The sequence below is a fragment of the Rhipicephalus microplus genome, chromosome 2 (assembly GCF_043290135.1).
Source record: "Rhipicephalus microplus isolate Deutch F79 chromosome 2, USDA_Rmic, whole genome shotgun sequence".
NCBI classification, from domain to species: Eukaryota; Metazoa; Arthropoda; class Arachnida; order Ixodida; family Ixodidae; genus Rhipicephalus; species Rhipicephalus microplus.
In genome coordinates this window covers 89,468,212-89,495,100 of record NC_134701.1, presented here as the reverse complement: position 1 = coordinate 89,495,100, position 26,889 = coordinate 89,468,212, and the positions used below count along the sequence as shown (strand labels likewise).

Sequence of the window (26,889 nt, the reverse complement as noted above, 5' to 3'; positions counted from 1 at the left end):
CAGTTTTTCTTATCTGTGTTCCTCGACATGGAGCAGGCCTACAATATTACGTGGAGGTTTGGAATATTGAGAGACCTCTCCCACATAGGTATACACGGTAATATGTTCAGTGTCATTGAAAGCTATATGTCTGATCGTACAATGCGCGTTAGAGTGAGCAATGTTCTGTCTCGAACATTTGTACAGGAAACCGGAGTGCCACAGGGTGGGGTGCTCAGCTGTATGCTCCTTATTGTAAAAATGAATTCTCTCCGTCTGTACATCCCGCGTAATATCTTTTATTCACATATGTCGACGATGTGCAGATAGGTTTTCAATCGTGTTCTCTTGGGATCTGTGGGCGACAGGTTCAGCTCGGCCTCAAGAAGGTATCCAAATGGGCTGATGAAAACGGGTTCAAACTGAACCGACAGAAAAGCACCTGTGTGCTTTTTTTCACGAAAAAGAGGCTTGCACCCTGATCCTGAACTGGTCGTCAAGGGTGAGCGTCTACCCGTAAACGCAGAACATAGGTTCCTAGGTATAATTCTAGATGCGAAGTTAACCTTTGTACCGCACATAAAACATCTTAAAAATAAATGCTTGAAAACAATGAATATCCTAAAGGTGCGGTCACGAACAACGTGGGGCAGCGACAGAAAGTGCTTCATGAATCTGTATACACTCTAAGCCGAAATTCGGCAAAGTTGGACTAACTGCAGTCGTTAAACCAATGGACGAACGGTTCGTCCAACAGGGACTAAATGTGTGACAATGCGTGTCTTGCGCAAACGCCCGGCAATGAAGGGACCAACGGGGAGGGCAACTGCGCCGCGATCGCCTCCTGTCGATGCTGCACTCCCCGACGCGGTGGTCTAGTGGCTAAGGTACTCGGCTGCTGACCCGCAGGTCGCGGGTTCGAATCCCGGCTGCGGCGGCTGCATTTCCGATGGAGGCGGAAATGTTGTAGGCCCGTGTACTCAGATTTGGGTGCACGTTAAAGAACCCCAGGTGGTCAAAATTTCCGGAGCCCTTCACTACGGCGTCTCTCATAATCAAATGGTGGTTTTGGGACGTTAAACCCCACAAATCAATCAATCGATGCTGCACTGCAATGCTCGGCGTGGTCGGCGATCATGAAAACAAGTTATATAGGCCGTACGCCACTGTTAAAGCGAAGCACTATGAAACGAATAGAAGATGTTATTAGAGGAAAGTAATACAACACGCTGTCAGTGCACACAGCAAGTGCCCTCGCGTTTCCACCATGCCGGCACGGGCGAGCCGAAGCCAAGTGAGTCTCCGCAAACACAGGCAATGCCGAGAACTCGCTTTAATGTGCTGAATAAGTTCGAACTACAGTGAACACTGACAATGCTAATAAAGGTAAGCTGTTCATCAGCGGTCGTCTACCCACACAGTGACCACAAGTTCAAAGCGATATATAGGAAAAGTAGGCTTCGTACGTCATCGGTATCAAGCGGGCTGCCGGTGTGAGTGCATTGCCGGCACAAGGGAAGGAAACGTCGCGTACAAGCTCACAAAAATAGTAGCTCAGGCAAACTTATGTCTTTTTACCTATGTGACAATCGTTATCAAAAATCCAATGTGTAGGCGACCGCGGATACGACTAATCGTGCGGCCAGTGGTACACAGGTTGTGCCTTACCAGCACGATGAAAGAACCGTGCCTGCGAACGGTCTCGTCGCTGTAAGTATACAGATATATACATCACTCCGTAAGACACAGCGAACATGGGGCACTTACCTATTGTTCATTTGTGACTATAAAATAACGACTACGAAAATTTCACGCGAGCCGCATGTTGCGATCGCCGGTGGTCGTTTAGCCGTACTCGTCGTAAGCCTAGCGACGCCGTCGGCAAGCCGACACGGTATGGCATCGGCGGGGCGCCTGCGGCTGCTTCGCCGGCTTTCCCGCATAAGCGCCGCTGCTATGTTTGTGTTTGCGGACTCGCGCGCCAGCACTGCGAACGCTGGTTCGGCCGACATGGTCGAATGCCAGCTGATAATTCGTAGTCTCGGGCTGGAGGCATGATGAAGATTAGATGGATTCATATTAAAAGATCGATGCGCATCGGTGCTACGAATAAGCCCATGTAAAGTTTCGCGTTACGGTGTCAATATTTATTGTTTTCTTAAGCCGAATAAAAGTCGCCCACTGGCACTAGATGGGAGGTCAAAATACTGTGCTATATATACCAGAGAGTCTGTTCTCTGTAGTACAGCGCGGGCAGTCAGTGTTTGCGGTGTTTTACTTTGAAATAATAGTGCGTATGTATGTGTGTGTGTGTGTGTGTGTGTGTGTGTTGCATGAATAACATACTATGATCTTCAGTGCTGATTAAATTGGAATAAACATAAAATATACTGCACAAACGCAGTGTCGCCATTTTTTTGCCATTGGTCCAGACGGTTCAACTGTTAGTCCCGCTGGAGCATTCTACTGGGGCCAACATTTAAACCAAGTGGAGTAAGTGCTTGGGATAACAGTTCAGCCCTTGCAGTTACTCCCGCAGTTAGTCCAAAATTGGTTCAAAATCTGTGGCAGGGCATTTAGACCCCTAAAGAACCAATCGCATACCCCACTTTAGTCTTTTTCGGCTTAGAGTGTAGAAGCCTCATACGCTCACGCATTGAGTATGGGGCAATAGTCTATCACTCTGCCACGCCAAGCGCTCTGAAAATGTTGGACCCGTTTCATCATCAAGGCATCCGCCTGTCCAAAGGCGCCTTTAGAACAAGCCCGGTTGAAAGCCTTTATGTAGAATCGGACGAGTGGTCACTCCATCTGCAGAGAACATATTCTTCCTTCATATATTTCCTGAAAGTAAGTGCGAACAGTAAGCAACCCGCATATTCCACCATCAACGACCTGTCCAGCTCTCAACTTTTTTGCAATCGGCCCGCAATGACACGCCCTTTCTCGCTGCGTGTTAGAGACCTGGCTGAAGAAACAGATGTCCCACTGCTTGAATACCACCTCAGCCCCCCCCCCCCCGCTCTGCGGCTCCCGCCTTGGCAGTGGCAGGTTATAGACTGTGACACATCTTTCATAGCTGTCACAAAGCATGCCTCCCCCATACACATTCGAATGTATTTCTTACAGCTGAAATATAATTATGACTGTCCAGAATATTATACTGATGCATCCAAGTCCCATACAGGCATGTCCTATGCGGCGGCCGGTCCATCCTTCTCGGATGCCGGCGTTCTGTCTACCAGCACAAGCATTTTTACAGCAGATGCTTATGCGTTATTCGTAGCCGTTAAACACATCAAAGAATTGAATACGCCAAGAGTAGTTATATAAACAGACTCCCTGAGTGTTGTAAAAGCGTTGAAAAATCTAAAGAAACACAGAAACCCTATAACTATACCCCTCTATTCAATACTCTGCGCGGCCTATGCTTCCAAGCAACATATCGTCGTGTGCTGGGTGCCAAGACACCGCGAGATCGAAGGAAATGTGTTGGCCGACCAGCTCGCCACGTCAATTACCGGAAGCACTGCCAACTCTTCAGTTGCTGTCCCTATACTGGACCTAAAACCAAACCTATGGAAAAAGCTCGGGGCTTACTGGCAGAAGTTATGGGATCTACAAACTGATAACAAGTTACACTTGATTAAACCATACCTCGGTAACTAGCCACCCATGTCGAAAACGCGCCGTAGAGAGGTCAGTCTCTGTCGGCTTAGAATAGGACACACACACAGCACGCACACACACCTTTTGTCCGGTGGTAACCCACCCAGCTGTCACAGATGTGGCCTTCCACTTACCGTACTCCACATACTTTTTGAATGTTCTGAGCTAGAGGCTTACAGGAAAAAACAGTTTCCACTAGCGTACAAGGAACACATACCCCTTCACCAAGCTATGTTTATTGGTCGCAAACCTCTTTTTAATTATAATGCTTTGAATGCAATCTCAAAGGAAGTAAATACTTTCCATGTTATCTACTCAAGTGATCGGTAGCACGGCCTCTGAAAGGAGGCTGATGCTGCGGATGCTACATCCAAAAAGAGCACCTGTCTCCCGGCCCTTGGGACCATGGGCGCTGGCGAGAAATCAATGCTAATATAAGGCTCCTATTTTATGATGTCATGATAATTTAAGACTCATTCTGACCAGGCATGCTTCACTTCACTTTCATGATTTTAATAAATATATGTCTTATGCACCTTTAGAGCGCAGTATTTTAGGCCCTTTTACAGCCATTTACCATAACCATTGCTCTCATCTGAAATGATTTCCTGGCGCTCTTTGGCCATCAATGGCCAAATCGTTAATCGCAGTGCCAAAACGGGTGCGAGAACATTTTGCAACTTGTGCTCGTCGCTTGATGCAATTCTTTTCCGTGGCATGCCGGGTGATTGGACCTTTAGGGCGTGCTGCCCCAATGGACACAAATAAGTCGCTTTTTCTATCTCTCTCCACATCATCGCCTCTTTTTTAATCATTCCTGTCCCCTAATTCCTTCTTTTTGCTTCCATGTTTCCTGGCGCCTATAGGGTTAACCTTGTCCAAATCACCAATAAATGCCATAGATGCATTAGGTGATAGCTATGATTTACGGTTGATTGATTGATTTGTGGGGTTTAACGTCCCAAAACCACCATATGATTATGAGAGACGCCGTAGTGGAGGGCTCCGGAAATTTTGACCCCCTGGGGTTCTTTAACGTGCACCCAAATCTGAGCACACGGGCCTCGACATTTCCGCCTCCATCGGAAATGCAGTCGCCGCAGCCGGGATTTGAACCCGCGACCTGCGGGTCAGCAGCCGAGTACCTCAGCCACTAGACCACCGCGGCGGGGCTATGATTTACGGTTGGCTTGCGCCATTAAACCAGGGCTCGTACCGTTCACTCGTTGGGCACTGTGGTGGGTGGCCTACATCGGTGCCGAAGATACACACATGTTATGCATACAATGTTTCTCTTATTAACTGATCGCGGCGCCTCCAAGGGAGCGGGCCCAGACGCCACGATGGAGAACATTGTCAAGCAGAATGCGTCTTTCCCTCGCTATCATGTTATAGACAGCAACAAGCTGGAAAAACCTAGTAAGCACAATCTCGCCATTGTTCGTGGCGAATTCACTCCTACAAATAACTGGACCAGTATATGAGGCAATGAAAAGGGCCAGCGGTGACCTCCTTCTCGAGCTGTGTGACTAAGAAAACACGAGAAATTTTGTTAAGCTTGCAGTTTTGGATAACAGACAATTACCTTCTTGAACATTGTCCGAGGCGTGGAATGTGAATCTTACCTACTGAAACTTCCAGAAGCGGAGCTTTTACATGGCTGGAAGGAACAGAATGCCATAAATGTAGAAAAAATAAAGATCATGCAGGCGGAAGACACACCGAAGTTGCAGCAAAGCACACAACCACCACTTTTGCCTTAAGAACCCTGTCACAGGTATCAAAACGACCTACACAAAAACTCGGATAAGACGCCACATTCCCAATCCCCGTGACGCTACAAATATCAGAGATGTTGCCATGACACTCCAAGTTGTTGAGGCCTCCTTACCTGTGCAAAGTGTGGAAAAAAAAGACTACTGTTCCGGAAAGTGTACTCTGCAGGAGTGTCTGCGCAAGCAGGCGTTTGGTTATAGGCGTCATCATGGACCCTAGCTAACAAAGAGAGGGAAGGGGTTTCGATTCGACCCCCTCTCATGTCTAGCTGTGACCATGAAAAAAAGGAACCTAGGAGTGAAGCTGAAGCCAGGTAATTTATTTATTTATTTATTTATTTATTTATACTGTTAGCCAAGGGCCGTTACAGGGTGATGTAAAGAAATACACTTCACTTGTTGACACAAGCACTACAAAAATGAAATCAAGAAAGACAACACCACAGGCAGTTTTTAACAGAGGACCAATCCAACAGGTAATTAATTTAAGGTTTACTGAGTAGTGATTAACGATTGGCATGGTAGCATAACTTCATACAACACACTTGACGAAGTCAATATTATATACATCACAAACTTCAACGTCGTAGGAACTTTTGCTACCAACGTAACGTGCAGTTATAGAAAAATATACAAAAAATTGGAACATCTCCAGGTAGAAAACATGAGGTAACAACGCCTAGATATGGTTACCTAGAGGAGTAATATGCCATTACTGACTCTTCTAATTCCTCTGTAGAATTAATTTGAGTGATGCTATGGGGTAGTGCGTTCCACTCTTCAATCGTTTTTGGGAAGGGTGAATGTTGAAAATGTCAACCTTTGTAGGGATAGGCACAAACTGGTCCTCATGGCTAGATCTAACAACCCGTGAAAGACGTGACGTTCTGTTTTCTATGAATTTGTAGGGGTTGAAATTAAAATAGTTTTGTTTCATTAAGTGTATGAATTGTAATCTAGCCCCTTTTCGACGCAATGAAAGCTCGGGCAATTTTAGTTGAGTCAGCATTTTGGTCGCTGAGTCTATTTACCTATATTTCGACATTATAAACCTTGCTGCACGCCTTTGTATTTTTTTAAATTTTCTTTACTTCGTTTTTTGTATGTAGATCCCATATTATGCTTCCGTATTCTAGTGCGGGACGTATCAAAGTCAGATATGCTGTTAATTTAACATCTCGGGAAGCAAACTTCAACTTACGCGTAAGTGACCACAGTTTTACCTCTGCGGCATTACATAAGTTAGTAATATGCGTTTTCCAAGATAAGTCATCTGATATCGTGATGCCTAAATCAGCTGCACAATTGGAACGCAGGAATGAAGTTCCGTATGTCTTACAAGCTAAAGCGAAGCATCACATGCATCATTTCTCGCATTCGTCTTGGTGTGGCGTACACGAGATGTTATGCCCACTTGATTGCCTACTGTGACATAAGTTCCAATTGTGGCCACTGTCAGGTGGCTGAAACACTCTAACTTATATCTCCGCCTGTCCAGCGTACGCAAGAAAACGTCAAAGGTTAATTTCCTTGGTTGTGTGATATAAAAGTCGATCTTTAACCAATGAGCTTCTTGGCCTGACATCAGCAACATAAGTGTGATTATAGGAGCCGTTGCAGCATTCTTACAAGCTACCGTAATAGATGCACGTCTTTATAATTGCCCCAGCGTGAGAAGACTGTATATTCTCATCTTTCTACCTTATCATCATTGAGCTGAGTTGAACAAATTTAAATTGCCCAACGGCTGAACATATGACCAGGCCGCCAGAGATGCATGATTCTAGGAATATCTTTCGAGGTCTTCGGCGATGGCCCTGGCACGCTGGATGGCGGCCCTAGCACTCCTGGTCTTCGGGAGCCCGAAGAGGTGCGGCTTGCCATCACTAAGCGAGGCGCGCCACTTACGAGGGCCCTTACACTGGCGTCGTTCTATCTCGTAGCCTCTCGTTGTTCCCCTCACACATTCCCGAAGTACATTCGTTATATCGGCCCGTTCTGCTCGTACCGCGGGCAGCCTGGTGACGGACTGGTGCACCGCGAGCCATAGCCGTCTTTACGGGTTGCAGGCGGTGGACTTGACACAGCTAGCTGCAGACGGGCGCTTATCATCGTCCTTCATTTCTCTTTCGTTAGGTATTCAGGTCATCTAAACTGTGGACAAAAGAATTATTCGCATGAAATGTATGAGAGGATACTATATGTCTGGCGACGTTAGCTGTCGGGACCAAAAGCGCATGTCAAAGCGAAAAAGGGAAGAGCGCCATTTCTATACGCGTTGCAAACCCTCTTGGGGCTATTAACACAAGTACGCTAGTACACAATGCTCGATTCATTTCTTCGGTGGCTGAGCACGATGAAAAACTATGACTGAGCCCTTTGGAATGAATTGAAAACATTTAATAACCCACTTGTAATGAAATTCATATTGTGTGACTCCTGGTTACATGACTGGCATTTTCTTCCCCCGGTTGTTATTTTGCTTTTCTACCTACATTACGTACGTGAACCAGGTTCTTTGTCGACGTAACGCTTGCATAGGGTTTTGCTCCCTGGAGCTTCGAGCACCACCATGACTACCTCTTTCGCATTTGGAGCCGCATACAAATACTGGAAATATTCTATGAATCTTCTGCACGTTCACACGTGCAGAAGACACAACCTTCATTTCATACCATGATTTGCTAATTAAAAAATGTGTTGTGTGCATTGTTCTGGGGTACATTGAGAAACAGGTGCGGTTCTACTGCGCTGTTCTTTCGCGCATTTGCTGCATTCGTTCAGTCCAGTGTTCACGGGTGTCTTTTTAGTGCGCGAAAAGAGTTGTATAGTTTGACCTGAGGTTTTAAACAAACGAATGTTAGCATAAATATGTGGGCTTGATGGCCATTTTCCGTGCAAGTGCTCCGGGCTCTTTCCCTTGTTCAGCCGGCTCGCTGTTATTTCACGAAATTTTTTAAACGCAGCAACTGTCTCTTGTACTCTTTCTCTGGCGGTGCAACACGCTGTGATATATGTATGTGGCTAAACTTTTACTTATGCGTCAAGCGATCTAAAACCACGAATTGTCTCGTATATTATGGCGAAGCATAAGCTCTCGGTGTACAGTGCAATTAAGAGTGGGCTGCACCGGGGAGCGCTGGCGTACAAAACATTCCAGCTGAAAGGGTCCCTGAAACACTTTTTCAAGTATCCCTGGAATGAATTCACTAAAATAGTTTATTGTTTCGCTAATTCAATGCCGCAAACGTTTTGAGAATCCGTTCAGTACGAGCGGAGTTACAAAGAATTGCCGCACGCTCCAATCACGTTCTCTTTTATTTTCGTCCTAGCGAAAGCGCTGTAGGCTAAACAGGGAAAGATGGCAGGGGTAAAGAAAATGCGTCACGCATGCCTCATCACTTTGAGAACTTTTTTTATCAAATACGTGGTTGTTTTCGTGTGGTACAAGTCGTGGCCTCCCGTGACGATTCCTGTAACGACCGTTCGCGCCATGTTCAAATCGGCCAATGGCTGATAAATGGTCTTTTACGCGCAATTCTTGAGTGCCTTCTGTCGTTTCTCGAGAGAAGGGAAATCAATTTTTAGATTTATTATTTGACTCGCGTGTTCTCGGGAGTCTCTATACCGATCGATCGCAGTGTTTTCTAACCATGTTCAAATAATAGTAGTCCCGGGGATACTGTTAACGATTAATCCAGTAGTACAATTCTGATATGCCAGAAATAAGCCATCTGTAACCACCGACCCGACATTAGCATAAGATAGGCAAATGCAAGTTATTTTCAGTCATAAACGTACCAGCTCGGCATATGATTGTTCGCTTGACATCTATTTAAAAATACTTACGGGTTCATCTGAAATCAGGCTTATCTTGGTGCAGCCATTTCGAAAAAATAACCTCAAAAGCTTCTCGTACGCTTGGTTCCGTAAAACGAAATTATCGGGATGCTCCGCCAACCACTCGAAAACTAGCCTACTTATCATTTGTCCTTCCACAGCTGAAATTTGCGTCATACGTGTGGTCTTCTTATTTTTTTATTTAAAATACCTTACAGGCTCTATTACGGAGCATAGGGTAAGGGGATACATAAGAAGAATGCTAGTGGGTGATACTTCTGCCACAATACAAAGCAAATACAAAGTAAAGCTACTACAAAAAGCAACTACAGAGCAACTAATAACTAATGACAATACAAGGCAAGTAATAACATTTGAACTAATAACAGTGGTTGCCAAAATGACAAGGAGGGGCTTCAAGTAACAACAAAAATTTCCCATCCACAAAAAAGCACAAAGAACAAAAACAGAATTGAAGAAGGTATACAACGCTATTGACATAGATGTGTGTTTAATTGCTCGCGAAAATTTTCATAATTAGTCAAATTGACAATGAGGTCGGGTAGGTCATTCCAGAGTGCTATGGCACGACGCAAAGTCGAATAATTACTGAGCATACCTTATCATTTCACTCGAAGTAATACAAAATCGACCAGCTCGCTTGAAAGCGTTTTCAAGCGGATCCTGGAACGGAGGTTCCGTGTCGTGTTCCCCACCAATGCCGACGTCTTCTTCGATCTCTTCAGGGGATGCGTCGCCCATACGCATGCAGACATTATGCATGGCTGCACATGCAGCAACGACATCCGGTGCTTTGTACACAGACACCTCCAGTGCCTTTGTGAACACCGATCTCCAGTAGCCTTTCATAAGGCCGACGGCGTCCTCGTCGATGGCACGCGCTCTTGTGTGGGCTGTGTTGAAGCGTACCTCCACAGGTCGGGTTGCGTCTTCATTCGGAGTTGTGATCGTGATTGGTGCGACCATGTTGGGACAACCGGAATCGCTTAAATGGCGTATCCAGGAGGGGCATAAAGACCGCTAGTGTAGATTGGACTATTGTTTAAAACCTGGGTATCGTGGACGCTTCCGGGGTATCCAACAAAAATGTATACCAATATGCCCCGATGGTCGCAGACTGCCTGCAGTTGGATTGAGTAAAAATGCTTCCTGTGAAAAAAGTCTTCTGGCATACTGGTTGGAGCTTTAATTACTATGTGGTTGTCATCTATGGCTCCAACAAACCAACGGAAACGGTTGGACTTTACATGGTGCGCAATGCTGCGGCAATTTCAGGTAATTTTTCTGGACTTGGCTGGTATATAAATTTGTTTAGCTTCTTCACCATAATTTTCAAAATACTCGGGACCATTCGGAACGTTGTGGTTCTTGGGATACTGACGCACGCTGCCACGAATCGGAAAGGCGCTCCGCAACCAAACCACAAACGACAAACAAGAAGGCACAGCTCCCTACACCATCCGTGTGTTGTGGCGGTACTGTCTTCCCACAGAAGCACCATCAGGCTCCAAAACGTCTCCTTCGTCTAGTATTGCTTGGATGCTGTACTCTCGCCGTGGTGGAGGCATTCCAGCAGCGGCGAGCTTCTCGAGAAGTGGAAGTACGAGCCTCTTGCCTGAAAATGAAAAGCGTAATTGCCATTACCGTAAGCTTTAATTCAGATTCATTCTTGCAAGTATACTGTATAAATTACTTTAATCACCTCCATACAACCCTTCGATTATTGTTCTATCGAGGCATCTCTCTCTTAAGTTCGCTTAAGTCTGCTTGAGCCTGGGCAACTGAGGAACTGCCTGTTCACGGTGGATTACCTTTCAGTCCGCGACATCGGCCTACCTAACTTGGGCGTTTTTTTCAGAATTTCTTAATCTTAAGGTTCTTAACTTTCCATTCCTCGCCACATAAAATGTCAATTATCAATATTCTCCTATTTTTCTTCTTACCGCCCGGTGATCACAGGCTTTCACTGCAATTAGTTGAGCACGGTTTCGCACTTGTAATACAATTAGGCAGGCGCCATAAATTAAAGGATGCGAATTTCGCATTGCTTAAGCGATGCGAATTCAGTGAAATTAAGCGATGCGAAAGCAAACCTGGTTCGTATCTGGTGAGACTTCTTGATCCTATGCTGGTCTCAGCTTTCTAGACGGCGTAGTGGACAGGGACGTCTTCACCCTGACAGGGTCAGCTTTTAGTTTGGTCACGTTGTACCCTGCATTGCAATAAAATTGCCATTATTATATTCAGTAGTACGAAATTTATTAAATACCCACCAAATTTCCATTGCACCCAATTCTGATGGCCAATGAAATTAGTGCAGAAAGCACCTCTGTTACATGGACATGCTTTGCAACACCATCCAATGCTCTTACGTCAAATGAGAAATTGTCTGGAACACTGTGCGCAGGCAGAGGTTTTAGTTTGAGGGTTACGTCATCTGGGACTATCGCACACAGACATGCAACTTTGTCTACAGAAGATATTATAGAGAGCATCCTACACTGGGAAAGAGGAGGAGAAAAACTAACCTTTTCAAAGTAAGCACCAACAGCTTCAGCTAAAAAAGCAGTTATGTATGTTAAAAACATAAGTGCTTTGCAGCTCAGGAGATTCTTGTGCCACAGTAAATTTACAAGAGCTTGAATACAGCTGACAGTATACACAACCACTGCAGTTGCAAGTGCATAAATGCAGCAAAAAATGCTTACATTCTACAAAACAACCTAAATAGCAGGAGTTTGCGTTCCAATATGCAACGCTGCAAATGAAAGGGTTCAAATTTCATTTCTCTTTAGCTTCTGATAGCAAGGTGCAACGTAGCTATAAGAGTTCTGTTGACTCGCTTTATCAAACTTTTTTCTGGGGTCTCTTGAAGTTTTTATTTTAAATTCATGTGCATATATATGAAAGAGAGAGAGCAGCCTTTTTCTGAACTGCTGTAATACTCTTGAGATGACTATTACAGGCACAGTTGTATGGTACCATAAATTTAGTTTGGGGAAGCAGCCAATATGCATTTTATATTACTTTGTGGAGAGGTAAGGTATGTATATGTAGTGAACATCAGTAAACAATATATGTACATGATGGGCTGTGACTGACAACTATAAATAATTATGACTCAGCCTTTTGTTATGTGAGCGAACGGCCCATTTGTTATGCACATCATCTTGAGTGTCATCCTGGCTCTTACTTTACTCTTGTCCCACACTATATTTCATCTGACAGTGCCCTTTCTTGCCCAACATGATGCCTGTATGGTGTCTTTCTGGGCGCCTGCGTGGCTCTGTGGTAGAATACTCTAATGTAACGCAGAGTGCATGCGTTGAAATCCCACTATGTATATATATATATATATATATATATATATATATATATATATATATATATATATATATATATTAAAATAGAGGTGTTGTACGTCGAGAAAGGTTCAGACGTAGCTTGGCAAAATGTCCTTTATCAGGCAGGTCTGGCTAATGGCGAGCGGCGTGCGCGAGCTACTACTGCAGCCACCGATCATCATCGTCTTCTTCGTTGCCAGCAGAGCGTCCATTACTCAGATTCATTAATTCATTACAATTACTCCCCGCGAAATAAGGAGCCATCCTGGCGACCTATGGACAAGTAAACACGGGAGGGTCGTAGCAGGGCTTACGTCTCGAGACATGGACAATTTCCTGGCCACGACGACATCGGTCAGAAGATGGTTCCAGTGGCTCGATGAGGTAATTCACCGGTGACGTTTTTTGTAGCACACGATATGGGCCGTGATACTTGGGGACCAACTTGGTAGAAAGGCCAGGTGTAGCAGAAGGAACATGCAGCCAGACGAGTGAACCTGGATCGTAGGAAGTAGTGTTATTTGATGCGTCATGGTGGTGCTTTTGGCGTCCTTGGTCTTGGGTTGTGAATGATCTTGCCAGTTGGCGGCATTCCTCAGCGTATGTAGCGGCTTGAGACAAAGTCGTGGACTCTGAGGAGTCAGGTTTGTACGAAAGAATGGTGTCCATAGTGCAAGAAGGTTCGCGTCCGTAAAGGACGAAAAAAGGAGAGAACCCAGTAGTGCTTTGAATGGCGGTATTATAAGCGAACGTGATAAACGGGAGCACTCGGTCCCAATTGGAGTGGTCTGACGAGATATACATAGACAGAATGTCACCAAGGGTGCGGTTGAAGCGCTCGGTCATTCCATTGGTCTGCGGATGATAGGCGCTTGTAGTGCGGTGAACGACGTGGCACTCACGCAGCAAGGCTGTGATGACGTCTGACAAGAATACGCGACCACGATCGCTCAGTAACTCCCGAGGTGCTCCATGACGTAATACGATGTTGTGAAGAACGAAAGTCGCAACGTCTTTTGCTGTAGACGAGGGAAGGGATGAATTTTCGGCATACCGCGTGAGATGGTCGACGGCAACTATGATCCAGCGGTTACCGTCAGCAGTGTTGGGAAGGGGACCATAGATATCGATGCCGACGCGGTCGAATGGTCGGGATGGGCATGGTAAGGGTAGCAAGGTACCGCTGGCGTGACAAGGGGGAGTTTTTCGTCTCTGGCACGTCGAGCAGGCCCGAACGTATTGTCGTATAAAACGGTACATGCCACGCCAGTAATATCGGAGACGTATGCGAGAATAAGTCTTCAGGAAACCTGCGTGGCCACATTGGGGGTCGTCATGAAACGTGGAACAAATTTCGGATCGCAGATGATGTGGAATCACGAGTAGCCACTGACGTCCACCGGGTGCGTAGTTGCGTCGGTACAGCACGTCGTCGCGAGTGGCGAAGTGCTCCACTTGCCGACGCAACGTGCGAGAAGGGGGGGAAGCCGTCCGCCCAGCCAGGATGTCTAGAATCGAAGCAACCCAAGGGTCCTTGCGTTGCTCAGATGGCATGTCGGCGATGGTGACGGCAGTGGCATCACAGGTTAGACTTTCGAAGCAGTCCGGGTCAGGGGGTAGAGGCGAACGGGATAGCGCGTCTGCGTCCGAATGTTTCCGGCCGGAGTGATAGACCACGCGAATATTATATTCTTGGAGGCGTAATGCCCATCGGGCGAGGCGACCGCTTGGATCCTTCAATGACGACAACCAGCAGAGGGCGTGGTGGTCAGTCACGACGTCAAAAGGGCGCCCATACACGTAAGGTCGAAATTTTTCTATCGCCCAAATAATGGCGAGGCATTCCTTTTCAGTGACAGAATAGTTGCTTTCGGCTTTGCTAAGAGTTCGGCTTGCGTAGGCAACCACGTACTCTTGGAAGCCGTCTTTCTTCAGTGCAAGAATAGCGCCTAGCCCGACACCACTAGCTTCGGTGTGGATCTCTGTGGGTGCCGATGGGTCGTAGTGTCGCAGAATAGGCGGCGACGTGAGGAGGCGGCGCAGTTCATTGAAAGAGTCGTCACAGGTGGCAGACCAGGCTGAAAGGTCTCTGGAGCCGGTGAGGAGCTTAGTCAAAGGAGCGATGATCGTCGCGAAATTGCGGACGAAGCGCCGGAAGTAAGAGCAAAGGCCTATGAAGCTTCGGAGCTCTTTCATGGTGGTCGGTTTGGGAAACGCTGAAACGGCTGTAAGTTTGGCAGGGTCAGGAAGAATGCCGTCTTTTGAAACCACGTGGCCAAGGATCGTAACCTTTCGAGCGGCGAAATTGCACTTCTTCAGATTCAGTTGCAGCCCCGCGGCAGAAATACACGCGAGGACTTTCTTGAGGCGGGTTAAATGGGTTGCAAAATCAGTTGAAAAGACGACAATATCATCTAAATAACAAAGGCAAACGTTCCATTTGAGGCCTCGAAAGATAGAGTCCATCATCCGCTCGAAAGTAGCTGGTGCGTTGCAGAGGCCGAAGGGCATGACTGTGAATTCGTAAAGCCCGTCGGGCGTGATGAAAGCAGTTTTTTCACGATCGGCCTCTGCCATGGGTACCTGCCAGTATCCAGAGCGGAGATATAAAGAAGAGAAAAATTCGGCTCCCTGTAGGCAGTCCAAGGCATCGTCAATGCGTGGCAGCGGATAGACATCCTTGCGCGTGATTCGGTTGAGACGCCGGTAGTCCACGCAAAACCTGACGGATCCGTCCTTCTTCTTCACCAACACAACTGGAGAGGCCCAGGGACTGCTTGACGGTTCGATTATGCCACGTGTCAGCATGTCGTCAACCTGTTCATTGATGGCACGGCGTTCGGTAGTTGACACACGATATGGACGCTGCCGTAATGGCGTCTCTTGACCGGTATCTATACGGTGAACAACAGATGACGCTCGACCAAAGGAAGGCTGATTGTGGTCAAACGAGGCTCGAAAACGCTGTAGGAGCTTGATCAGCTGTTTCTTCTGCCCAGGCGTGAGGTTACAATCAATGGACTTGCGGAATACATCCATAGGTTCATTAGCGTCAGTTGCGGGTGTAATGGCACAAGTCGGTAAAAATGGCTTGTCTGGATAGATCGGGTCTTCGAAAATACAATTGAAGGTCTCGAGGCTTCCCAGACACTCACCGCGTAGCAGGATGTACGGGCAAGCAGAAACGTTGCACGCATAAAGTACCGCCGAACCATTGGAAAAGTTGATGACGGCAAACGGGAGGACGATGGTTCGGTGTTGCACACTAGCTATAGTTGGTTGGAACAGGAGCGTCGAGTTAGTGGCAGCAGGGGAAAACACAGGCACTAGGACCGCGGACAACGGCGCGATGCGGACGTCAGCTGCGGCAAACACTTTCGAGGGACTGTGGTGGTGGATATCAAGGCATGGATTCGTCAACGTGAGTTCAGCACGAGCGCAGTCGACGAGGGCCTGATGGGTAGAAAGGAAATCCCATCCTAGTATGACGTCGTAAGATGAACGTGGGAGAACAACAAAGTTGACGGCGTACCAAACATCTTGAATAAGAACGCGTGCTGTGCACTGAGCTGTCGGCGCGATGAAATGGGAGGTGGCTGTACGCAGAGCAAGATTCGTAAGCGGCGTTGTAACTTTTCTCAAATCGCGACACAGTTTTTCACTAATTACAGAAACGACGGCGCCTGTGTCGACGAGTGCACGTACAGCAACACCTTCTACTAGCACATCAATTTCGTTGGTCGGACAAAGAGGAGGTCTTAGAAAGTTCGACGACGACGCAGTTCTTGCCTCCGGAACTGCGGCTGTCAGTTTTCCTCTCGAGCGGGGCTCATGCGCCGAAGCATCGGGGAGACAGATCGGCGACGGGGTGGTAATGACCGGCGAGAATCGATGGGGCGTCGTGGGGACAATGAGTCGGTGGTTGGAGAAGATGGTCGCTGGGGATTCTGGGCAGCCTGGTAATTTGCAGAATTCCCATGGTCTGGAGGCTGGAAGTTGCGACGGCGACAGTAGCGTGCTATATGTCCCACGAAACCGCATGCGAAACAGATGGGTCGATTATCCAAGGTGCGCCATTGGTTAACGACAGAAGGTGCAGGGGGCGAAACGGGATGGGGTGCCATGTATGTAGGCAGCGTCGTAGGGTAGGAGGACCCGGTGCCCCGGTATGCGCCAGAGACAGGTGGGGCTGGGGGTCTAGCAACGACGGCAGCGTAGGTCAGCGGCGTAGGGACAGGTGGCGATGGAGGCAGTGCTTGCGTGACCTGTGTCTCAATGACCTGGCGTAGACGTGGGTCTAACGAGGTCACTGGCGCGGATGCTTCGGCCACAAGAGAAAGCTGACGCGCAACTTCCTCACGAATGAATTGTTTGATTTGGGGCAGTAAGACGGTGTGATCAGCAGCGACGTCGTGTACGAGGGCGGAAACTTCAGCCGTATCTTCTGCGGCCCTGCGCGTCGAGACACGCTGCTTACGCAACTCGTCGTACTCCTGACAGAGCTGGACAACATCGGTGACGGTCTGTGGATTCCTAGCGACGAGCATCTGGAAGGTGTCGTCGTCAACTCCTTTGATGATGTGCTTGATTTTGTCGCGTTCGGTTAGAGATTCATCGACGCGCTTGCAAAGGGACAAGACATCTTCAATGTAACTCGTAAAGGTCTCGTCCCTGCGCTGGACTTGACTACGCAGACGCTTTTCCGCGCGAAGCCGGCGCACGGCGGGACGGCCGAAGACCGCGGAGATGGTGGTCTTGAAGGCGGACCAGTTGGTAATTTCGCCTTCGTGGTTCTTGAACCAGAGGCTGGCCACATCAGCGAGGTAAAAGCGCACGTTTGTGAGCTGGTCGCAGGCGTTCCACTTGTTGGAAGCGCTTACGATTTCGTACTCGACGAGCCAGTCCTCGACGTCTTGTTCATCGTTGCCGCGAAGAATTGGTGGGTCGCGTTGCCGAGGCGCGCCAGTACAGTAGACTGTCGTTGGTAAGGCAGCTTGAGAAGGGCCAGGAGCAGTCATGGTGAACGGTGAGGGTAGCGTCCGATTGCGAAGTTCCAGGTTGATGGGAACCCCGGCTCCTCCACCACTTAAAATAGAGGTGTTGTACGTCGAGAAAGGTTCAGACGTAGCTTGGCAAAATGTCCTTTATCAGGCAGGTCTGGCTAATGGCGAGCGGCGTGCGCGAGCTACTACTGCAGCCACCGATCATCATCGTCTTCTTCGTTGCCAGCAGAGCGTCCGTCACTCAGATTCAATAATTCATTACAATATATATATATATATATATATATATATATATATATATATATATATATATATATATATGTGTGTGTGTGTGTGTGCGTGCGTCTGTCAGTCTATGAATACCAAATACCTTCGTGCGGCAAAGGCAACTCTCACATAACCCTATGCAGCTGAGGTATAGGGAAAGCTACTTTAACAACAGTGCAAACTTACCTATCACTGCTTTGACCCTGACAGGGTCACGTGGCTCTGCATTGCATTTTTTCCCAAAGAGATATTTCCCTTTCAACTCTTCCGGCGAAAACAAAATCCGCTGTAGCCCTCGAGCAAATTTGCCAGAATTGCCTAGGCACCCCCTTTTTAGGTTGTCGAGCTGAAGTTCTTCAACCATCACACCACTTCCAATGTCCACCTGCATCAAGATTCTTCATTAACAGCAGGAAAGCTTGCACACGTACAAGTGTTGCGTGTACAAAGCAAGAATCCCAAAAATGAAAAAAAGCAGGAAATTATTGGGACAGCTGGAACATTGAAGCCTAGTGAAAACTTTCAATATTTCTTAAACCCAAGACGTTTTCATGAAAACCTGAAACATGCTGTTCAACAGAGCCTCTGAGGTTACACACGTATCCGTTTTGTAATACCATATTTGATGCATCCTTTCTTTCTAAAAATCACATGTCAGCAAAAGTATGTGTTCATATGGCTCATTTCACTCAAACTCCATCAATATGCCCAATTTTCAGAAAGAAGTTATGAGTGCTATTGCTAATTTGGAGCCTGACATAAAAAAATTCTAAATAATTGCCAAGGTTTTTATGAAGGCTAGTCACACATATATGCTGCAAGAAATTTGCAGCATTCATGTAAAACTGTCTTATACTAATTTGTGCGAACAAGTGTGCTATCACTCTTCAGCTCAGGGCAAGTTTGATCTAATCTCACTGAAATACTATTGCCAATCAAAGCAATAAGCACTACAGTCGAACATTGCTACAACGAAACTGATGGGGCGCAGAAAGAAATTCGCTGTAGTAAATTCGAAAAAATATAGCTGATTTGAGCTAGCAAAACAAAGAAACGTTTATTCTCAAAATTCGAAAAGTGTTCGCTGCTTCCTATTCTTTCCCAGCAGCGTCGCGACATGATTCTCACCCATGCATAGCAAGGTAATGGTAAAAAGCATGTCAAAACAATGCCTACAACCGCTGTCGTGAACGGACAAAACAGTTACATTTACACGTACATTAACACCAGCAGCTTTCTGCCATCAAAGTGTATCCAACAACGTTGAGATAAAAGCAGAGTATTGTGGAGCGGCGACCTTTGTCTTGTTCTATGCCATTCTTACCATTCATCACTCGTGGCTAGCCGATTTTTTTTATAATGCAGACGAACAGTCGCTCTGATTAGTTACCACACTGTCCAAGTGCGAACAAAATGATAAGCATTGCCATTGGAAAAGGCATCGTTCCGCAGTTACACCCAGCAGCTGCGTAAAGGAAATTAAGAACTGAGCGACTGAGCTTCAGCTTCAAATCGTCTGCGGCTCAAAAGCAAGCCAGTGGCACAAGCAGGGCAGTCTCATTGCCATCGCTATTGAGCAATGGCGATGCCCATGCTTGTTGAACAGCGGTTAATTTTGGTGGTGCCAATACGTGTTTTAGACTTTGTCGACGTATTTTTTTAATCCAAAAATGCAACAAAATGTTAAGTATTGCGCTTACTTTATAGAAACAAACATCTGAGCCCGGAATCGCATCGTGAAATTTTGTTGAAGTAGGACGGCAGAACAAAAATATTCGTTGTGGTAACAATATTTATGCATCGACTCATATATGGACTGCTGACGAAGAACCATGAACGTTTCGTTGAAGCAGCGTTCGTTGTAGTGGGGTTCAACTGTACATATAACACCATCACTTTTACTTGTGCCAGCAACACTAGCAAGCAGTAGTGGGACGGTGAGACCTGTTCACAGCTAGAGGATGTGTGGACAGTGTGCGACAAACGGGTGGTAAAGAAATATGCAATTCAGGTGACCACAATAAAAAAAATGAGGAGAAGCTTGCATTGGTCTATCTACATTCACTATGAGCAATCAACTCAGCAAATACATACCGGCATAAATGTCTGTTACTGAAAGCAGTGCTGTTATTACTACTCTACTTCAAAGATGCTTGTTACTCTAGTAGGAGCAAGAACATTTTTTTGCTTAGATTTTATAATTTATGACTAATCTGAGAGTAACTTTAAGAGTCGTATGGTGCCCTTGCCAAGGCAAGTAAAGTGCCATCTGACATGACCACAACCCCTTTGCTGTATTGCCCTGCTGACACAGAGTTTATTATTATAGAATCTGAATAATTTCATGCTTGCTGGATGAATAATTTTTTGGGCCCAAAAAATACAGTATGCTCAGCTTACTATCCTGGTTGCTTGAAATGCCAAACACACTAAAATAAGAAATTGCTATGTGTAGAAAAATACACAGGGCATTTAGTGCAATTTTATGGTCATTTGGTCATTCAATTTACAGAAGTCTCGCAATTTAGCCTCGCTGATAGCTTGCATAAAGGTGTGCACAATTAGCCTAGGAAACATCCACTGTCTTGTGCACCAGAAGAAAAACACAGAAGTTTCAACACAGCTAGGAAATCTTTTTCTTTAGAAAAGATTTACAGCTTTGATCTGCTTCAGTAAAGTGCCGATAAACAATGGCATTATTACATGATTTACCAATTCCTAGCTTGAGCTTTTTACATTGAAAATTATGCATAAATATAAGAATAACACGTGTATTTTCTACTCATATACTACATGGTCACATGATGTTAAACAAGTTTGCCACTGTACAGAAAAACAATGGCTTGGCTTCAATTCGTTGAAGAGAGTACGAAGCTTGTACGTGCTCTATACAGTTTTTTTCTATTTTACAGTCAGGCTTTAGTAAAAACTTTAAAGCATTCCACAACTGGCCAGAATGTGTATTTAGGTCCTAATATAAATGGAAGGGCATTTTAGAGACAAATTCAAGCATCCTTTAAGAGATTTCAGTAGGGTATTTTTAAAATGCAGAAATGTTGCAAACGATTTGATATGTCACACTGCCTTGTGAAAAAGCCTCAATGTTTTACTATGGAGTCATCCCATTTGGAATATGTAGACGATGTTTTTCATTTACACACTGCAACTGGTGTTCAAAATTAGAGTATCAGTATTATTATTCATCTCAACTTTATCCTGTGCTGTTTAGAGATTCAACAAGTCAATGCTGAAAAGCAGCGCTCTCTTCATGGCAAGTAGTGGAACATTCAGCCGTGGCACACGTGCAAAGAGTGCATTCGTGCACAATGAACCACAGAGCACAAACAAAGCACTGTAGTGCTCACGTCCCACTGTTTGCAACACAGAATTGCATAGTTATCACATGATTACAAATGCTTCACACTATTTTCCACAATACTATTCTGCAATTGGTCACCGAGTGTAAACTTTTGTTGCAGTAAAAGTAAAAACAGTTACCCTAAAAATTGGTTGTTGATTACTGAAGCGTTACAATGAAATAAAAAAAATTATCCAGGTTAGAGCCAACATTTTCTCATAATGGCAGTAACACCAGTTTGAGAAAACCCTTTGAACACTCCTTGATCAATTTAAGCCAGCATATTCCTGTGAGCCTGCCTTGTTGAAGTTGGCATAAAGCTACACATTTTCGTGCTTAAGAATGGTTCACCATCAGTGATCTTCAGAATCGACAGTCTTCATGTGAACTGAACAATATTAACGAAGTCAAATACAAATGAGGTACTTACCATAACAGGCCTCACGACGTGCCCTTCCGAGCTTTCAACCTTTTCAATTACATATTTTAGTTTTTTCACTATGTGGTACGACTCTGAAATATGAGTCAGTGTTTTAATGAGATGCAGAAAAGAATGTTACAAAGAAAGACTCGGTGTCACACATGCAAGCATACATAGACCCAAACTTGGCACTATGGCATAAGAAAGCAAACTGATCATTTAACTCAATGCAAAATATTCCTGTGGCCTTATGTAGCAAAATGAAGATATGATCACAAGGTGCACAGTAACCACTTGGAGAGCTATAGAGCATTAACTCTGACAACCTGAAGTTTTAGAGACGATAGTTCTTGCAAAACTTCCAACGCAAAAATTTTGGCCTGTCCATCTTTCTGTCTGTCGACTTGCTGTATGCCATCCAAAATGGCTAAAGGACTATCGCAGCGCCCACCAATATTGATCTGGGTTTGGCATTCAAAATTCTGCGTATTGTCAATCAAAAGAAAATATGAATGATTTAGTCTACCAAATTGGTCTTGAGGGCATAAATTAGTCAGAAAATATGCAAAAAAGTCCACTCTCTGTGCACATGAGAGTTAATGTGGTGAACAACTGTCTTGCATGTAGCCATTGACAAATAAACCCACTTGTTCAAAGTTACCATTTTTGTGGCAGTCTTCCCATTGTCCTTGGCCTTCAGACACTTTGACGTTAATATGTCACACCAAAAAGGCTTAACATAAGCAATGGGTTTCCATAGTCTTTTAGTTTGTGCGACATTAACATAATGGCTCACACTCCGATTTCAGAGCCACGAGGAAACATGAATATATCAAAGTGGGGCACACAAAGCAGTGTGCAGAAAAGTTTAACATGATCTTTCGATCTATGAGCATTTTACATTGACAATGTCTGCTGTTGTCAAAGCTTTCGTGGCTTAATTTCTCTATCAGTAGCATGGGCTTCACTCTTCTATAGGATTACAAAGACGACCGTGCAATCCTGAGCAAACGCAGCCCCCGGCAATGAAGAATAATTCGACTAAATTTGAAGAGGGGGCTCTTTCTCAGTCACTGATGCGAATTCAAGATGGTGTCAGAAGAGCCGCTATGTGAGGAATGTACACCCATGCTTTCAACGAAATGCTTTATAAAATCTGCATGCACTCTCTGCATTTATTCGCCTTTGCTGGGTGGCTAAATACTGTGAATTAAACAGTAAAAATGTTGGGAAGAGACCTCACATTCGAAATCTCCCAAAGAAAAGAGAGGGGGCACTTGCTCAGGGTAGGGGCACATGCTCGGGACTTTATGGCATATGTGATACATCTTTGGCACCCAGATTCATGAATGCCTTTAACCAAACTAACTGTTTCACTTTGAAAAATTCCTAAAGACAAAATATAATGACTTACCACGATAGTTGTGCATCTGTTCAAGGTCTCGCTTGAGCCTTTCATTTTCTTCTTTGATTTCCTTGTTTTCTTTTTCTAATTTGCTCAACTCTGCCTTGTAATCAATGACTTTGTCAGAATGAGCATTCTAAAAAAAGGGGAATTTCATATGAAGCAATGACAAGGCCACATCAACAGAGTGAAAATGCCTGAAAAGTTACGAAAACAGCCAATTAAGTTGTTACTTGATATGGCTGATTGGGCAAGTTGGTTATTCACAATTACTTGAAATACGAGTGCTTACTTAGTCCCTGTCTATGTTACATGCTCGTATTTTAAGTAATCATGTTACTTGCAGCTTTGTAACAACCCTATCTAACTGTTCCCTTAAGCTTATGTTACAATATAAGCAAAGCTGACAAAAGCATTGAGTTATTAACAAAGAAATATAAAGAGTCAAGAGAGTAGATTAGACACAGTGCTGCTGTTCTGCACAAGCTGTAACATGTAAGAAGATGAGACATGGCACCAGGGACCCCGCAGGGGCGCCTGCGCAAGAAGGCGTTTGGTGTGTAGCGACACCGCGGACCCGAGCTAACGGGGGAGTTTGGGCTCCCTCCCACGCCTAGCCGTGCGTGGCTTTGCCGTGTCCGGGGAAAAGGGAATCCTGGGGGTTGAGCCAATGCTGGGTGATTGGACCTTTAAGGCCCCCCGGCAGAGGCAACACACCCCTTTGGCCCCGGCTTCACGTAGGCGGCACCCCTGGGCTGACCCACCTAGGGGAAATCGGCAGTCGCCTTTTCCTATCTCTCTCTCCCTACATCTTCGTCTTTATCTCGTACTATTTATCTGTCCTGTCTTCTACTCTCTTCCGTTCACTTCCAAACTTCCTGGCGGCTCGGGTTAATCCTGTGCAAATAGCCTACCTTGGTCTAGGCGCATTGGGTTATAGTGGCGTTGTCCGGCTGGCGTCTGTAGGTTTCAGCATCCGCAAACTTGTAGCGTCCCCTCGTTGGGCTCCGGGGTGGGTGGCCACCAACGCTGCTGAACAAAATAAGACAGGCTTGCATAGAGCATTCCCCCTACTGTCTGATCGTACCGGCTTAAAGCGGGTACGCACCGATGATATAAACTTTTTTAACCAGCCAAAAGAAACATATGCTCACTTTCATGTTATCCACTGTGAAAAAACTGAAAAGCAAGCCAAGACCGTCTCTCCTTTTCTAGTTTCTAGATGTCTTACCAAAACTTTCGGGACAGGATACAAGGTTACAACCCTCGTGACAGGATACAACGCTCGTCGTTGCTTCCAATGCCAGAGGTATGGCCATGGCTCTAAAACCTGTCGTGGTCGCCAGACTTGTGCACAATGTGGAGCCCTAGGCCACGTGTCTGAGAACTGCAAACAACCGCCACACTGTGTAAACTGCGAAGGAAACCACGCCGCATATTCACGCTCCTGCACATACTGGAAAAAAGAAAAAGAAATAATTACGTTGAAAGTGAAGGAGAACATTACATTTAAGGAAGCACGGCGAAGAGTCGCTCCATTCTATGGACCTACATACGCTGATGTGGCGCGTCAGGGGGCACCGCCGCACCAGCCCTCGCCACTCCTTTGGCCCGCGCATACCGAGCCGGTGGTTGTGGCACCTGCCCCCAAGGCGGCTGTAGCCCAGGCTACACCGCCTACTCCCAAACAGAGACCGGAGACTCCAGAGTCCTCCGGTCTGAAGGCCTCACCTCACCAGGCGAGGCCCGAAATTCGAACTAACAGACCGCACGTGCGGGCATCCAGTGCCTCCGAGGAGGCAATAGATACGTCGGTACGCTTGGTGCCGAAAGAGCAGCGTGGCTCCTTGGAGCGCGCCAAGAAAACAAAAAAAAAGCAGATAAGAGGGCCTGGTGACGGCCCTGTTAAGTGAACTCAAACTCCCTGTCTAAACAGCCACTCGCTTTTCGTACACACAGCACTATTTCACATTCACCATGAACACTCAAATTATACAATGGAACGTCAGGGGCCTTCTCAGAAACCTTGACGCATTCAAGAAATCTTACACGAACACTCACCAAAAGTGCTGTGTGTACAAGAAACACACCTCAATTCAAACCACACAAATTTTCTTCGTAAATACTTTATTTTTCGAAAGGACCTTGATGATGCCATGACATCATCCGGAGGTGTTGCCATCATAGTGAATCAAGGATTTGCATGCACACACTTACAACTCCAAACATCCCTTGAGGCAGTGGCTGTTCGAGCGGTTCTTTTTGATAAACTGATCACAATCTGCACTATTTACATTCTTCCTAGCTATCAGCTGCAAAAACGTGATTTACACTCTTTAATTGATGAACTTCTGGAGCCTTATGTTCTCCTTGGAGACTTTAATGCGCATAGCAAGCTGTAGGGTGACTCTCGGTGCGACGCGCGAGGTTGACTTCTCGAACAGTTCCTTCTCTCGTCGAGCGCGTGTCTTCTAAATCGAAAAGAACCAACCTATTATAATCTTGCTAATAACACCTACTCCTCCATAGACCTAAGCATAGTATCTCCACCTCTTTTGCCTCTACTCTAATGGAAAGTGGTCAGTAATCTGTATGGAAGTGACCACTTCCCCGTAGTTTTGAGCACAACTACAGTAACTGAGTGCCCACCACGTGTTCCCAAGTGGCTTATAAATAGAGCCGACTGGCAACAGTTTTATGCGATCGCTCGTCTAGGTTGGAATGACATATGTACTTTGAACATTGATGTTGCTGTCAACTACTTCACAGCGTTTTTGATTGATGCTGCAACAAAAATGCATCCAACAAACAAATGCACACCCTGGAAAACGGCGTGTGCCATGGTGGAACTCTGAATGCCGAAAAGCGCGCAAACAGCAAAATAGAGCTTGGAGGCTGCTTCGGAACTCACCGACAGCTGAAAATCTCGACACATTCAAGAAAATAAAGTCTCAAGGCAGGAGTACGCGTCGGCAGGCCAGAAGAGAAAGCTGGCAGAAGTTTTTGTCAGGGATCAATTCATACATGCAGGAGGCTAAAGTCTGGAACATGATCAGTAGGATAGCAGGAAAACAAGTACACACACTTTCACTCGAAAACACTCAGGGTGATACCTTGGAAGATCAGGCAAACTTCCTCGGTGCACACTTCGAACAGGTGTCCAGCTCATCCCACTATACGTACACTTTCCAAAAATACAGAACAAGAATAGAAAAGCAGAAACTCGAACACAAATGCACTACATTTGAGGCATATAACCAAGCTTTCAGTCTAGCTGAGCTGCGAACGTCTCTAAACTCCTGCAGTACTTCTGCCCCAGGTTCTGACCGTGTGGTGTATGAAATGTTAAAAAACCTACCAATCGAAACACGAAAAACCTTACTTTGTTTGTACAATGCTATCTGGTTTTCTGGCAATATCCTTACCTCCTGGAAAGAGGCTATTATTATTCCCATTTTGAAAGAGGGCAAGGACCCTTCTTTACCTTCGAGTTATAGGCCTATTGCACTTACAAGCTGCTTGTGCAAAGTTTTCGAAAAAAAAATGATAAACTGCTGACTTGTACATATCCTTGAAACAAACAATTTTCTCGACCCATTTCAGTGCGGGTTTCGAGAAAGTAGATCCACCACAGACCACCTTGTTCGTATCGAGGCACAGATCAGGGACGCCTTCGTCCATAAGCAATATTTTCTGTCTGTATTCCTCCATATCGAAAAGGCTTATGATACAACATGGCGTTTTGGATATCTAAGAAACCTGTCCCACCTTGGTGTGCGCGGAAGAATGTTTCATATAATCGAAAGT

General features: G+C 45.7%; 1 protein-coding gene across 1 annotated transcript in view; it reads right to left on the bottom strand.

Moving 5' to 3' along the window:
• Positions 1 to 18,030: 18,030 nt before the first annotated feature.
• LOC142790406 (uncharacterized) overlaps positions 18,031 to 26,889 on the bottom strand; it is a 39,470-nt gene continuing 30,611 nt past the window's right edge. Inside the window, exons 2-3 of the mRNA XM_075885248.1 lie at positions 21,687 to 21,769; positions 18,031 to 18,283 (exon numbers count right to left, since the gene is read on the bottom strand). Coding sequence (XP_075741363.1) covers positions 18,059 to 18,283; positions 21,687 to 21,769 — 308 coding nt within the window. The 3' untranslated portion in view covers positions 18,031 to 18,058. The remainder of the gene's footprint in view (positions 18,284 to 21,686; positions 21,770 to 26,889) is intronic.